General features: G+C 47.9%; 1 protein-coding gene across 1 annotated transcript; it reads left to right on the forward strand.

Moving 5' to 3' along the window:
• The first annotated feature begins 9,008 nt into the window (after nt 1–9,008).
• LOC127300258 (wall-associated receptor kinase 5-like) lies at nt 9,009–13,224 on the forward strand. The gene is made up of 4 exons (XM_051330353.2): nt 9,009–9,998; nt 10,092–10,538; nt 11,041–11,187; nt 11,258–13,224. The coding sequence occupies exons 1-4, from the start codon at nt 9,113–9,115 to the stop codon at nt 12,496–12,498; spliced, it is 2,721 nt and encodes a 906-aa protein (XP_051186313.1). The 5' UTR covers nt 9,009–9,112; the 3' UTR covers nt 12,499–13,224.
• Nucleotides 13,225–14,287: the final 1,063 nt, after the last annotated feature.

The following is a 14,287-nucleotide window of genomic DNA, read 5'->3' on the forward strand; positions in this document are numbered from 1 at the left end:
TGCAAAACTTTGCAGTGTCTGTGCAAGTTCATCACTTGCTCATGTCATTTGAGTATTTCTATCAAATTACTTGCAAAGTATTATGGTTACCACTATTGCATAAAAATCAAAACCACTACTTTCATAACTATGAATATGACTATGTGGTGGGCAATGGAACCATGGATTGTGTTGATATGGTGGAGGTTCCATTGCACGGGTTTATATCCATCTAGGATTAAACAACAAATGTCGCCAGTGATTCTTGTGCCGTAATACCCGTGTTAACCATAAGATCCGGAGTGGGACGGAATAGTCAAAAGTGTTTCCACCTCTCGTTCATCAACGGATGCGCTTTACCGTAGACACTTGTATCTGTCAGGGCAAGCGGTTGGCTGGGGAAGCCTTAAGTCCCCACGGCATAGTCCGTAGACACTTGTCGCTCGAAGTGCAAGCGGTTGGCTGGGGAGGCCTTAAGTCCCCACGGTATTGCGGTCTATGATGGGTTGCAGCTACCGGCGAAGGAGTTTGGTTAACGAGTCCCAAACTGTTGTCGTGGTCGGGGTCCACCCGTGAGTGGGAATAATGGGACCGGCGAGGACCCAGGGTCGGGGCATGCAACAAAGGGTGGGTGTTCGAGGTAGCGGAGGAACATGATTGGCTAGACCTTATACCGGGCCTCACACCGAAGGAAGTGTGGACGGGAAAGCTGCCCGGTTGGCACCAAGGTTAAGATCTCTTATGGGTAAAGCAACACACATCTGCAGAGTGTAAAGAACTGTGACCTGTCACTCCCTGTTCCGGGATAAGGAACTACGAACGCAGCCGGAAAGGAGCTCCATGAACTTCTAGTAAACCGGTGAAGGCTGACAGACATAGCTCTTTGGAATAAAAGCAATCTCTTGAAGAAATGTTTATCAAAACTTGCATTGGTATTAGACTTTCTGGTCTAATATTGTAGCTAGAGCATTAAACACCTCTTATCTATAATGAACTTGTTGAGTACGCTCGTACTCATACCACTCTTAAATCCCATGCTTAGATTGTCTGAATCATCTGGAGGAGGACTACGACAACAATGAAGGAGCCGAGATCATCGGCTATGAAGAACCAGATCTCTCTAGAGGTATAGAAGGCGTAGACTACCTCATCGTCTACGGATCCGGGGAGGCTTCCGGAGGAGATCAAGCCTGAACATCTCAAATAGTAGTAGTAGCCGAGCAGCCCGAACCCTTAGTATTTAGCTGCTCGAGGAAATAAATGTATAACTTAATGAGACTCTTATATTGTAAGTTAAGTTGGGTTCGCCTCGAACCCAGGAGTATTCCTCTTAGGACCCAAGAGGAGCTCCAAGACGACATGTGTATGATATTTGTAATAATAAATGAATAAGTTATGGACCTGCTATGTTCTGTTGTACTACTCTGAGGGATGTAATATTTGCGGAATGGTACTCCGTGAATGTTATATCAACGACTGGCATACTACAACATGCAGTGGTATGCAGGGTCACCACAAGGGTACGTTCGTGAAAGCCTTAGTCCATGTGCGGTTCCCGTGATTCTTGTGCCTAAACCGGATGAGACGCAACGAATGTGTATGGATTGTCTCCCCATCAATGCCATTACCGTTCGATACCGCCATCCCATTCCGCGTTTAGATGACATGCTTGATGAGTTAAGTGGTGCCACGATTTTCTATAAAGTCGATTTGCGTAGTGGCTACCACCAAATTCGCATGGCAATTGGTGATGAATGGAAGACGACATTCAAGACCAAGCTCGGTCTCTATGAATGGCTTGTCATGCCATTTGGACTTTCAAATGCTCCATCAACTTTTATGTGTCTCATGAATCACATCTTGCGACCTCTCATTGGCAAGAGTGTGGTTGTCTATTTCGATGATATTCTCATTTATAGCAAAAATCTCGAGGACCATGTGCAACATGTGAGAGAAGTCTTACGCATCTTGCGTCATGAGAAGCTTTATGCAAACCTCCCCAAATGCACATTCGCCCAAAACAAATTGGTTTTCCTTGGATTTGTGATTTCCTCCAATGGCATTGAAGTAGACTCTTCGAAAGTTGACGCCATACATAATTGGCCCACTGATGTCTACGCCTCCTCCTTTTCCTGTAGACAGTGTTGGGCCTCCAAGAGCAGAGGTTTGTAGAACAGCAGCAAGTTTTCCCTTAAGTGGATCACCCAAGGTTTATCGAACTCAGGGAGGAAGAGGTCAAAGATATCCCTCTCATGCAACCCTGCAACCACAAAGCAAGAAGTCTCTTGTGTCCCCAACACACCTAATAGGTGCACTAGTTCGGCGAAGAGATAGTGAAATACAGGTGGTATGAATATATATGAGCAGTAGCAACGGTGCCAGAAAATAGGTTGCTGGCGTGTAGTTGATGGTGGTAGTATTGCAGCAGTAGTAACGCAGTAAAACAGTAAACAAGCAGCGATAGCAGTATTTAGGAACAAGGCCTAGGGATCAAACTTTCACTAGTGGACACTCTCAACATTGATCACGTAACAGAATAGATAAATGCATACTCTACACTCTTGTTGGATGATGAACACATTGCGTAGGATTACACGAACCCTCAATGCCGGAATTAACAAGCTCCACAATTCAATGTTCATATTTAAATAACCTTAGAGTGCAAGATAGATCAATTCGACTAAACCAAGTACTAACATAGCATGCACACTGTCACCTTCATGCTTATGTAGGAGGAATAGATCATATCAATACTATCATAGCAATAGTTAACTTCGCAATCTACAAGAGATCATGATCATAGCATAAACCAAGTACTAACACGGATGCACACACTGTCACCATTACACCGTGCAGGAGGAATAAAACTACTTTAATAACATTGCTAGAGTAGCACATAGATAAATTGTGATACAAAACATATTGCAATCATAAAGAGATATAAATAACCACTTCACTATGCCATTCATAACAGTGAATAAGTATTCTGTGAAATATAGCCTAAGAGACCCACACGGTGCACACACTGTCACCTTTACACACGTGGGACAAGGAGTCTCCGGAGATCACATAAGTAAAATTCACTTGACTAGCATAACGACATCTAGATTACAAGCATCATCATATGAATCTCAATCATGTAAGGCAGCTCATGAGATTATTGTATTGAAGCACATAGGAGAGATGAACCACATAGCTACCGGTACAGCCCCGAGCCTCGATGGAGAACTACTCCCTCCTCATGGGAGCAGCAGCGGTGATGAAGATGGCGGTGGAGATGGCAGCGGTGTCGATGGAGAAGCCTTCCGGGGGCACTTCCCCGTTCCGGCGGCGTGCCGGAACAGAGACTCCTGTCCCCCAGATCTTGGCTTCGCGATGGCGGCGGCTCTGGAAGGTTTCTGTGGGTTTCGTCGAACGTATCAGGGTTTTCGCGATGGAGGCTTTAAATAGGCGAAGAGGCGGCGCCAGAGGGTCGAAGGGGTGCCCACACCATAGGGTGGCGCGGGCCCCCCCTGGCCGCGCCGGCCTAGGGTTTGGTGGGCCTGTGCCCCCCCCTCTGGTCCTTCTCGTGTGTTCTGGATGCTTCCGGTGAAAATAGGAACCTGGGCGTTGATTTCGTCCGATTCCGAGAATATTTCGTTAGTAGGATTTCTGAAACCAAAAACAGCAGAAAACAGGAACTGGCACTTCGGCATCTTGTTAATAGGTTAGTTCCAGAAAATGCACGAATATGACATAAAGTGTGCATAAAACATGTAGATAACATCAATAATGTGGCATGGAACATAAGAAATTATCGATACGTCGGAGACGTATCACCCACGCCTACCACCGTTGGTCAAGTTCGAAGTTTCCATGGACTTGCCGGTTTCTACCGCCGCTTTGTGAAAGATTTTAGCACCATTGCTTGCCCTTTGAATGAGCTTACCAAAAAGAATGTCCCGTTTGTGTGGGGCAAGGCTCAACAAAATGCTTTTGATGAATTGAAGAAACGCCTTACCGAAGCTCCCCTTCTTATCCTTCCAAACTTTGCAAAAAAAATTGAAATTGAGTGTGATGCAAGCGGCATTGGCATTGGTGGCGTTCTTATGCAAGATGGAAAACCCGTGGCATACTATAGTGAGAAGTTGTATGGCGCACGCCTCAACTATCCTATTTATGACAAGGAGCTTTATGCTTTAGTTCGTGTCCTTGAGATTTGGCAACACTACCTTTGGCCGAAAGAGTTTATCATTCATTCCGACCATGAGTCTTTGAAGTATTTGAAAAGCCAACACAATTTGAACAAATGACATGCAAAATGGGTTGAGTTCATTGAGTCCTTTCCGTATGTAATCAAATACAAGAAGGGCAAGGACAATGTAGTGGCGGATGCTCTTTCCCGCAAAAACACCTTTTGCTCACTCGTTTGGATTTTCATGTCTTGGGACTTGAGGAGATCAAAGAACTCTATCCTTCCGATTTTTTCTTTGCACCAATATTTGAGAAGTGTTCCATGGAGCGAGGATTTGATGATTTCTACTTGCATGATGACTACTTGTTTAAGGCTAAAAAAATTTGCATACCCGAGTCTTCTCTTCGAAAGTTACTTTTGCAAGAGTCACATGGAGGTGGCCTCATGGGACACTTTGGAAGGGATAAGACACTTGCGATGCTTGCAACTCATTACTATTGGCCAAAGATGAAGCGAGACGTGGAGCGCCTATGCAACCGGTGCACAACTTGCTTACAAGCTAAGTCCACCTCCAACCCCTATGGTCTTTATACACCGTTGCCTATTCCTTATGCTCCTTGGTCGGATATTAGTATGGATTTTGTCCTAGGATTGCCTCGCACCAAACATGGTCATGATTCAATCTTTGTGGTAGTGGATAGGTTCTCTGAAATGGCTCATTTCATACCATGCCATAAGACCGATGATGCTTCACACATTGCTTCGTTGTTTTTCAGGGAAATTGTTCGCCTACACGGAATACCGGCAAGAATTGTGTCGGATCGAGACGTCAAGTTTATGAGCTATCTATGGAAGTCGCTCATTGAAAAGTTTGGAGTGAAACTCTTGTTCTCATCATCCTCGCACCCGCAAACGGACGGACAAACCAAAGTGGTCAATCGAAGCCTTTCCACTCTTCTACGCACACTAGTGACGAAAAACTTGAAGTCACGGGAAGAATGTCTACCCCACGCGGAGTTCGCCTACAATCGAGCCAAGCACTCCACGACATCAAGAAGTCCGTTCATGGTCGTCTATGGTTTCGACCCACCCACGGCACTCGATATCCTCCCACTACCTCTTCATGAAAGAACGAACATGGACTTCGACAAGCGAGCCGCCACCATGAAGAAGCTACATGAAGACACAAGAGCAACCATTCAAGAACATGTCCTCTGCCAAGCTACCCGCCTCAACGCCAAGAAGAAGGAAAGAATATTTGAAGAAGGCGACCTCGTTAGGATCCACCTCCGGAAGGAAAGATTCCCTCATGAACGCAACTCAAAGCTCAAACCAAGAGGAGATGGCCCCTTCAAGGTCCTCAAGCGAATCAACAACAACGCCTATGTCATCGACATACCAACCTCCAAGTACTTGGTGAGCAACACGTTCAACATCTCGGACCTATCGCCCTATCATGGAGATGAGGAGACGCACGAGTCGAGGACGACTCTTTCCCAAGGAGGGGTAGATGATGTAGCCCCGCTCACCGACGACACTACAACAAGACCAACAAGTCCCCCAAGTGGACCAATGACGCGGGCTCGAGTTAAAGCGCTACATGATAAGGTGAACTCGCTCCTCACTACCCTCGATCTCGGTACCCCATTGGATGGATTGCTACCTCATGCCGACACAATTTGTGTTATTAGGTACGAGGTGCGCCAAGGCCCCGGAGAAGAGGACACACCATGGTCAAGAGGAGGAGAGGAGCAGCTGGACGTGAAGATGGACATGGAGTTGGACCCGGAGTCATCCGAAGAGCGCAAAGGAAGGGAGGGAGCCAGCCGGCCCCAGGTCCGGTCGGACCGGCCCCCTGACCGGGCCACCCGGTTGGAACCGGATCCCAGACCGGTGCCATCCGGGCAGAGTCCAGGGAACCCGGAACCCTGGCCGGTTACCAGCCGGCCCCTGGCCCGGTCTGGACCGGATGCGCCGGCCCTAGGCCCGGTCAGACCGGGTCCCAGACCTGATCTACATGTTTGACTCGACCAGATCTGCCCGACTCGACCACTTTTGTACCTGTTCGACCCGTGTCGCCCTGTAGACCTATATAAGTACCTTGGACGCCCCCTTGACTCTTTAGACATAATTTGAGCTTAAAACTACTTTTGAGCTTTGTCTCCCTAGGGTTAGATCCCCTTTGTAATCAAGGCTACTCTTGTTGAGGATTGGGGTACTTGTGAGTGAGATTCTAGTGTGCTCCACTCTCTCTCCCTCACCGGTCTTCATCTCCAACCCCGGTCTCTCATCCGGAATTCTACCTTGCGTCTCTTCCGGTTGATTCTATTGGTGTGGTCCATCGAGCCACGAGAGTAAGAATTCGATTGTATCGGGTTGGTGTGTGTGTGTGTTTGTTCTTCGTGTTCCTCGCGTTCTTCATCCTCTCCCTCTTTCCCCCTTTGGATTTCGGGTCAATCGCGAGATCGGGCCACAACCTAGGTCTTAGACCTCATCACCTTTGTTGCAGCTTAATCAAACAACAGCTAAAACTGGGGATGGAGTTCAGTTACTGTTACTTATAGCTCAGTTAGCGTATCTTCCACTTGGTGATGGCGGTTGATGAGCCGGATGGCATTCACAAACCAATATCCTGAGACAGCGAAAGGAGTTCCGGAACCCTAACCCCGCCTCCGGGTCGCCCCCAGGCGACTGCGAGGCGACCGCGCCGCCGCCACACCCCACCCTCCACCGAGCCCTCCACCCCCGCTGCCGTCGGAGGAAGCCGCCCAGCGGCGGACGGCGGCAGCGGGAGGCCATCTCCTCCCAAAAATCCAAGCTCCCCACCCCCACGAATCCCCTCTTTTCGGGCTGCCTCGGCCCTCCAAGCCCATCACATGTGGCCCTCGCGCACGACGACGGTGGCCGCCGGGATCTGCCGCCGACGCGCGGCTGCTCTCCCGGACGGGCTCCTCGCCTTGGCCCTCGTGCCAATCGACGGCGCCCCCGTGGAGTTCCGTCGTGGCCACTTCTCCACCCGCTGCATGCTCCATGGGGGCGATCGGCTTGGCCCCCTTGCCCTCGTCCCAGCCCACCGACGCCCTCCGCCGCCGCTGCCTCTCGCCGCTCGGGCTGCTGCTCCCCGCCGCCGTCACGCCGCCCCTTCCGCCGTGGTGGCTCGGGTCTCCCCGCGTGAGGCCTGCCCACGGTGCGGCGTGCTCCGGCCGCCTTCCATGTCTCCACCATGGGTGTCCGGCCGTTGATCCCGGCCCCCGGTGCGCGGCCGGCATCGCGCCCCTGCGACAGGCCTCTGGGCGACTGCCCCCCTTCTTGTCGCTGCCCTTCCGTCCGGGGTGTGGGCTCCCTACAGTTCGACCACTGCCCTTCTCCGGTGGCCCGAGTCCACCCCTCGCCGTGGTTCCTGCTGGGCGGGGGAGGTCGGCCGGTCCTGTTGCCTGGTTGTAGGAGCACATCCGAGCGAAAGCTTGTGGACGATGACGTCGCTGGCGCCATACCCCTCCTTGGAGGCGTCCTTTTTGGCTTTGTGCACCTCGCTGCGTTCGGGACTGTGCTTCCTCTCGTCTTCCCGCTGGCCGCCCGCTCGTATATTTCGGGCCTAGGTCGTTGTCATGGTGGCCCCGTCCGAGCCGCCTGGACGTCTTGGGGTTGACTCGGCATGCTCCCCCTCGACCACGGGGTCGGCACACCGGTGTCGTCGCCAGAGTCTCGGCTATCCGACGCCTTTCGACTGTGTTGGTCTTGGCGGCACACCGCCTTGGCATCGCCGGCGCCACACCGGTGTCGCCGCACGGACTCGGCTATCCGACGCTCTTCGTCCGTGCCGGGACGCTTCTTCGTGTGCTTCTAATGGGTTCCACGTATTCCACTACCTGCTCCCTCGGTCTGCTTGCGGTGTGGCTTCTCTCCGGAGTTGCTCGCCTTGCGGGCGGCGTGAGGTCCTCAAGGTGATGTCGGGTTTTGGCTTTGTCTGGCTTGTGCTTGTGGCGTGACTCGTCTCTGCATCGCCCTTCGATCACGCGGTCGGCACACCGGTGTCGTCGCCACAGTCTCGGCTATCCGACGCCCTTCGACTGTGCTTGATCTCGGTTCTGCAGGCCTTCGTCGCCGTCCTTCGCTCGCCATGCCAAGTCGCAATGATTGTCCTTTGTGGAGCTGACCTCCCGGGGGTTCGGTTGGCTTCGGTTGCTAACCTCCCCCTCCCCTTTGTGTTCCCCTTTCTAGTTTGCTTTTTTCCTGTATTTTATTGTCTTCTTGTCCCCTGTATCCCCGTGTATCTCCCCATATCTGTTGTAAGAACATGGGCCTGCCAGGCTACTTTCGTGGAAATATAACAAGCGGTGGGGATTTTCCCCCGTCAACCTCGAAAAAAAACAAACCAATATCCTGATATGGTGAGTGTCTTTGTGATTTGCCATTTTCATGTCGTAATTTTGCATCTTCAAAGTCGCATATAAATTGTATGGCACTGGCTTTCTCGTGTGGGTATGGCTGATCCACTATCTACGTTTGGCATGAATTTCCTGTCATATTTGTAATTGTTACTTTCCCTGTGCAGCAGGAAGCGCAAGCCAGATAATGCATTGTGGTTTATTCTTGACAGAAATGAGCTCCATTTCACGGGCTAGAGTGACCTGCACAAGAAGGTAGGCATTGACTGACTTGCCAGGTCGTCCGTGCGGCACGACCACAAGAAAGTAGTGATGTATTCTAATGTGGCCAAATCAACCACATCAACGACTTCTGGAGTCCACGGTGCTTACTATTCTTACTCTTCGCCATGTCTTCTTACTTGGGTCAAGTGTCAGCATAAATTTGCATCAGCAGGCCAGTCATGCAAGTGGTACATAAGAGAAAAAGGCTCCCTGAGACTTTCACTGCACCACTATTAAATACCCACAGTACATGCGCTGCTGCTTGAACTGAATTTCTCGAGCAAAGTTGGGAGGGTGTCTGTAGATCATGGGCATTTTGCTCGTGATGTATGCGTCACTTTCACTATTGATACTCGGGTCACTAGGAAAGCTAACTGCGCGAGCATCTGGACTTGTAACAAGCCACAATCCTGAAGGGAATTGGGCGCATCCATCACTAGCCATGCTCGATGTTTGCCCTAAGAGCTGTGGCAATGTGAGTATCAACTACCCCTTCGGCATCGGATCCAGGTGCTCCCGCGGGCCTGACTTCAATCTCACTTGCAACAACACGGCTCAGCCCCCAAAGCTATTCTTGCGCGACGGCATCATCGAGGTGATTAACTTTGGTGATTCTGTTTGGAATTCAAACTTGCTCTGGGCCTCCTTCTCGCATACCATCCCTATAGAATCTGGTGTCAGTGTCTACAACTTGTCTTTGAAACCACCTGGGAGGTCCTTCCATCTTGATTCCATTGTTCTAAACATCATTGGCTGCGACCTAGAGGTGTACTCTGTTGAAGAGAATGCAATCCAGCCGATCTGTGCAACTGTGTGTCCGGATCCAGAAATCACAGAGATGGCAGCTGTGCACAACTGTAATGGCCTTGGATGCTGTCGTGTAGTCTTCGAAAGCTATGCTAGCACTTACCGTTTCAAATTTGTCCACAACACAAAAAGGACCAGCATAGGCTCTAAACACACCTCTCAATTATGGGATAAAATCAGCATAACTACTGATGGCTTAAAGCTCTCATGGGATATAGGGAATCAATCTGCATGTGTTGCCTGTATGAGTGACCATTCTGGGTGTGGCTACAACTACGCTGCAAGTGACCCCTACACGACATCAAGAAATGGCTACTACTGCTTCTGCAACAACGGCTATACAGGCAACCCCTACATTCCACATGGCTGCTCCAACCAGGACAAAGGTAACATCTTTTTCGTACTCAAGTGACCAAACATCAGTTACTGTTAGGATTTTTGGGCATTGATATATGCTAACCTTTTACTGATCAATTTAGGGTATAATCCAATTCCGAGCAGGGCTGATTGTACCCGTCAGTGTGGTAACATTAGTGTGCAATTCCCATTCGGCTTCGAAGAGGGTTGCTTTGCCACAGAAGAGTTTTACTTATATTGCACAAATACAACATCAACGGCTGTTCTGCTGATGCAGGATCTGGAGGTAATCAATATGGATGTTGATGAAGGGACCTTTAATATCACCAACCCCATGTCCGGATCAGAACGGAAGAGTCTTTTTTATCCATATGGATTATTTTTTTCTGTCAAATGGGCTGCTGCTCATCTAAGTTGCGCAGAGGCCCAACAGAATAGGTCTGGATATGCTTGTGTGAGTATCAACAGTAAGTGTGTGGAAGTAAGCGCTGAAGGGAGGTTCTTTGGTTACCGCTGCCAATGCTCAGATGGCTTCCAAGGAAATCCGTATATCCAAAGTGGTTGTCAAGGTAATCCCTACCTCTTTGAGATTACAAATGATACCACCGGAGACAAATAACTGCATGTTACTATTAGCCAATGATTTTTTGCTACTTCTAGTTTGTTTATCGTTCAAATAAATTTTGCTTAATTAGTTTATGTGATGTACTACTGTTTCATATTAATGCAATGTGTACTACTTTCCATGTTACTCCCTATGATGAATCATATAATCAGTTTTGGAATTTGTGACATTCAATAAAATTAGGTTTGACCTTCAATATAAGAAGTGTGTACCAACATGGACAATATCAAATTGCTATTATAAATTATTAATGAAATATGTATTGATTTGTACAAGTATTTAATATGTATTAATTTTTATAAGTATTTCTGTTAGAAACAACATATTTATCTAAAATATATGTCAAAATGTTAATATGAAGACCATGGGGACGTCCTAAACTAATTGTGAATCGGAGGGAATATATATTTTGTCAATGCATCTTATCAAGATTTTATTAATTTCAGATACTGATGAATGCCTTGAACCAAACAAGTGTAAAGAGATCTGCCATAATACAAAAGGAAGTTTCATTTGTACTGAGTGTCCTCGCAAGACCGAGTATGATCCATTTAAAAGGCAGTGTGCTAAGCAAAAACAACCTCTACTCTTAGGTAAGACTATTATTATTACAATTATGAGACAATATAGAACAGAAAACTTGAAAGAGCTTAATGCCTGCAGGTATAATTATTGGGCTGTCCTGTGGCTTCGGCGTTATACTTCTAAGCTTCAGCGCAGTACTTTTCACTCGTAGATGGAAAGAAAATGTTCAGAAGCAACTACGGAAGAACTATTTTCGGAAGAACCAAGGTCTTCTCCTACAAAAGTTGGTATCCTCTGATGAAACTGCAAACGACAAAACAAAGATTTTCTCATTAGAAGAGCTAGAGAAGGCAACAAACAGCTTTGATCCCACACGTGTTATTGGCCGTGGGGGCCATGGCATGGTTTACAAAGGGATATTATCAGATCAACGTGTGGTTGCAATTAAAAAATCTAAGGTCATAGAGGAGTGCGAGATCAGTCAATTCATCAACGAGGTCGCAGTCCTCAGTCAGATAAATCACAGAAATATTGTGAAACTCTTTGGATGTTGTCTCGAAACCGAGGTTCCATTGCTGGTGTATGATTATATATCGAGTGGCTCACTGTCTGAAGTTCTTCATGCAGATACAAATAATGGTCTTTCGCTGTCTTGGGGTGATTACTTAAGAATTGCAATGGAAACAGCCGGAGCTCTATCTTATCTCCACTCTTCAGCTTCAGTATCAATATTCCATCGTGATGTGAAGTCCTCAAATATACTCTTGGATGGAAACTACACAGCCAAAGTTTCGGATTTTGGTGCATCTAGATTGGTTCCGGTCGATCAAACACACATTGTTACAAATGTGCAAGGTACATTTGGGTACTTAGATCCAGAGTATTTCCATACCAGACAGCTAAATGAGAAGAGCGATGTCTACAGTTTTGGTGTGGTACTAGTGGAGTTGCTTCTTAGAATGAAGCCTGTTTTTACAAGTGAATCAGGAACAATCAAGAACTTGTCAAACTACTTTCTCCAGGAGTTCAAAGAGGGGAGAATCACAGGTATTGTTAATTCTCAGGTGCTGGATGGGGCAACTGAGGAAGAGATCAAAGGTGTTGCCTCTCTTGCCGAGCTATGCTTAAGACTGCATGGTGAAGAAAGACCCACCATGAAACAGCTGGAGATGGAACTGCAGACTCTGCTAACAAAACGGGTGAACTCATGTCTAGCATATCCAAGAAATGAAGAGCAAATGCAACCAATTCGACTGACTCGAAGAAGGGCTAGAGCTGCTCTCCAATCTTCGGAATTGGGTGACTTAAGATTAGGAGACAACCCGCAATGCTACAGCTTGGAGAAAGAGTTCATGTCGTCTGCTAGTTTGCCACGCTAGATGTGTTTGCTGAGTTCATCATAATTGATTGTTATGTTTCCCTTTTATACCTGTGCTGCAGAGATTGGTATTATAATTCGATTTATGCCAAGATACTTTCAGGCACCACGATTGTATGGTGCTTTATATATGCCTGACATACACAGTGTTGTGCATTGATTTCTGTAGTGGGATCTGATCGATTTTCACTTCATTAGGAGGATTTATGATGGATTTGTACAACTCATTGTCACCGGCTTCGAATATTATGCCAAATTACTGGATTGTATCTGCCATGTCAGCCTAGCCACCGTTCCGCTGTCCAGGGCCGAACACCACGCTCCGGCCAGACGCAACGGCGATGAATCTGAGGATGAGGATGAGAAGGAGGAGAAACAGGGGGGGGGATGTGGTGCTGATGATCTGAGCAAAGTTGCCCCTTTGGATTCACAGCTTGGACGAGGTTCAGTTGTGTCCAACACTCTACGTAGAACATCTTTCTATACAGTATCCAAGTTACTGGTGATGTTTATCTATATAATATATGTTGACCACCCCATCCGAAGCCCGAAATGTACCATTGTTTGTTCCTTCGATGCAATGTCAATAATTGTTTGTTACGGTGCTGCTCTTCCAGTCGGACCACTCTCTATTGTAACCTTGGTGCTTAGCACAATGGTTGGGGTCACAGTGGCGCACCCTAACGACCAGAATTCGATCCCAGTCAGAGACGAATTACTGAAATTGTCACGCTAAGTCCCGTTTCAGCTATATCAATAGTGTTCTAGTTCCTCGTAGACACTGTTTCATTTTTTTTATTGTAACCTTGGTCTGATTTATATATCTAGATAAGATGCAGTAGGGCTCACCAATGTCAATGTTATTTTTACTTCCAGTGTGCTGGTTATATCATTGGCTGGTCTCCGCAATCAGGATGAAAATGTGTTATCGCTGTTGTTATAATCGAGATGCACAATAAATGAAGAACGAAAAATAAAACACTGCAGGGGACACGAGATTTTAACGTGGAAAACCTTTGCAACACACAAGGGAAAAACCACGGGCGCCAGCCAGCAAAACTTCACTATTTCGATGGTGTTTACAAAACGCCGTGGGTGTACAATGATGCGACAAACCCTAGCGGCGGCTTACAGGGAATATGTATAGACGGTGGCAACGATCCATAATATTAAGCATGACGACAGTAACTACTAACATGTGAAACTCGAACATACTAGATGTAGTGATCAACATGAACAGTAGCACAGCAAACAGTATAACATCCATCGCTAAACAGATCGAGATATGTCGCACGTACCGATCTGGTGGAGGTGGCGGTGGAGGTGTAGCAGATGATGTCGCGGCAGTAACGTTGTTGATGACAACGTTGTTGATGACGGGGACGACGGGTCGAAGTAGATGGCGTTGAAGACGACGGTAGGCAGCACCGCCCGACTTGGACGGAAGGCGACCCGTGATGAAGAGCTTGAGCAGTCGCGCAGAGCGCTTCCCAAAAACCTAATTCGCCCTCTCCCGTACAGGATCGCAAGGACGAGCGGTTCCGGAGACCTGCTCTCCCGTTCGCCGATGCACGTCGGCTCGCGGGATGGAGTAGGCTACGATGGCGGCTCAAGCAGAGAGAGGTGGAAACCCTAACTCGTGTATTGGATGTGTTTCTGCGGTAGCCGGGCAGGAGATTATATAGGCTCGGGAAAACCCTAGGCAAAGTGGGCCACGCCCACGTCGCACGAACGTTTCGAGTCGGTTAAGTAAGGAAAGTCTCGGCTCGAGGCTCAATCCACTCACCACG

Source organism: Lolium perenne, chromosome 5 (genome assembly GCF_019359855.2).
Source record: "Lolium perenne isolate Kyuss_39 chromosome 5, Kyuss_2.0, whole genome shotgun sequence".
NCBI classification, from domain to species: Eukaryota; Viridiplantae; Streptophyta; class Magnoliopsida; order Poales; family Poaceae; genus Lolium; species Lolium perenne.